The sequence below is a fragment of the Aplysia californica genome, unplaced genomic scaffold, assembly GCF_000002075.1.
Source record: "Aplysia californica isolate F4 #8 unplaced genomic scaffold, AplCal3.0 scaffold00168, whole genome shotgun sequence".
NCBI classification, from domain to species: Eukaryota; Metazoa; Mollusca; class Gastropoda; order Aplysiida; family Aplysiidae; genus Aplysia; species Aplysia californica.
In genome coordinates, this window is record NW_004797438.1 from 722,179 (window position 1) to 724,237 (window position 2,059).

The 2,059-nt window shown below is 36.0% G+C and overlaps 1 protein-coding gene across 1 annotated transcript in view; it reads left to right on the top strand.

Moving 5' to 3' along the window:
- The window catches only part of LOC106011722, a gene marked incomplete at its 3' end in the record, with an annotated part of 9,174 nt that extends 7,207 nt beyond the window's left edge, over nt 1-1,967 (top strand). The window contains 2 exon segments of the mRNA XM_013082308.2: nt 148-227; nt 1,844-1,967. Of these exon segments, the coding sequence (XP_012937762.1) occupies nt 148-227; nt 1,844-1,967 (204 nt within the window).
- Between the last annotated feature and the right edge of the window lie 92 nt (nt 1,968-2,059).

Here is a 2,059-nt window from a genome sequence, read left to right on the forward strand (position 1 = left end):
CATACATACATACATACATACATACATACATACATACATACATACAGACTCACAATCATACACAATAGCTCTCTAAACATACACACTTGCAAATATCCAGCACTCCCGTGAGACTGTTAACCCTCTTTATTTATTGTTGTTTTTCAGGGAGGTGTTTATCCTCTGACATCGGCAATCGTTTCCCTGATACATGTTGTTCCAAATACTGGGAGTGCACCAGCGGAGGAGTAAGAAAATCACCTTTATTTCTCTTCAACAGATTTACTTGTTTCTTTTTGTTTGCTTTAGTAAAGCTTTACGGCGCTAGTAATTACATAAGGTCATATTATGAGCGCTAAGGGGTGTGTGCCAACAGAGAAATCCAAACGTGGAATCAGGCCTATTCTGCTCACCTCTCTTGCCTCAAAAGCCCTGTCTGCTTCGACTATCAAGGCACCCCGGAAATAGCAGTTCACAAGAGAGTGACAAACATACAAAAGAAGTAGAGGAAAAAGGACGATAATAAGGATGATGAAAGAAAAAAAAACAGCATTTCCCACAGTATACACATGATATTGATAAATCAGCCCATTTACAATTCTACTGTGCATAAGAACTTGTTAGCATCCCCGATTTGGGAATGGCCTAAAGACAATTCAGTCAGCAGCAGTGCCCTGCGGGGTACCAGATTTACAACGTTCTGTCTACCACTTTAGCCACTCTTCAGTTACTAGGACCATGAAGTCAAAAACCATCTACTCAATCAAAATCGTGACATTGTTACGAGACGTTATCAAAACATTCACAGAATTGCATTTGGAAAAGCTTGAGATTTTGTGAACACGACAATTTTGACGTCAAATTTCTCAAAGCTGGGTAGTGAGCGGATAGAGCTTTGTAATTCTAAAGTAAATAATTTATATATGGCTTTTTGTTAGGTATACATTTTTGTTGTAGTTACGAACGTTTATTTTATGGGGTTTCTTTGTTAGGAATAGCTGCTTATTTGAGGTTTAAAAAAATTTAGAATACATTTTGTAAGCATTTTTTGGGTTAGAAATATTTTTATTTATAAACTTTTTGGGGGGTTAGGAATAGTTCTATTTATAAGTTCTTTTTGTTACGGATAGCTTTATTTCGATGCTTTTTGCCGGAGGAATAGTTTTATTTATATTTTTTGTGAGGAATAATTTTATTTATACGCTTTTTTTGTTAGGGACATATGTATTTATACGTTCTTTTTGTTATGGCTAGCTTTATTTGTAAGTTTTTTTGGTCAGAAATAGCTTTATTTATAAGTTCTTTATGTTAGGGGTAGCTTTATTTTAAGCTTTAAAGCGTTGGTGTTCTACTTTGAACCACTCTGACACCCATTTGTAAGGTCGTGGGTTCGGATCCAATCAATTGTTCCTTGGAAAACATACTTTATATGAATTTTCCTCAGTTCATCCAATAGTGAACGAGTAATCTGTTGTAGACAGCAAAAATTATTGGGATTATTAAGCATAACATAAAAGCTGTTCATTTGGCTTTCTTTTCATGAAAAATTGAAACCAATCTATCCTGAACAGAAGTCAAGGACGGTGGGGTTAACTGACATCAGCGACAAAAAAGGAACAAGAAAATGGTCATCAAAGGATGGTGACTCCCAAAGATCTTGTATCATTGGGAATTTGCAAACCTACATTTTTCTACTTTTCATGAACATTTTTCATTACAATCCAAACTGGAATCAAGTGGACATAGAAGGTCCAGCCCTACCCACCCCCCTCCTACCAGGATAAAAAGTAAATAAAATATATTTACAATAGGAAAAACAAAGCAATAAAAACTGCCAAATAACGGACATCCAATTTCCCCACAGAGGTATCAACAGAGGAGTTGTCCTGTTGGGCAAACCTTCAACTCAGTTACTGAGAACTGCGACTTTAACACTTGCACTAGCAACAGCTACTGTATTGACAACATCCGGCCGAGCTCCGAAACTCGTAAGTCTACTCTACTGGCATATCAATTTTTTAATCACACAAATATTACTGTACATATACATACATACATACATACATACATACATACATAC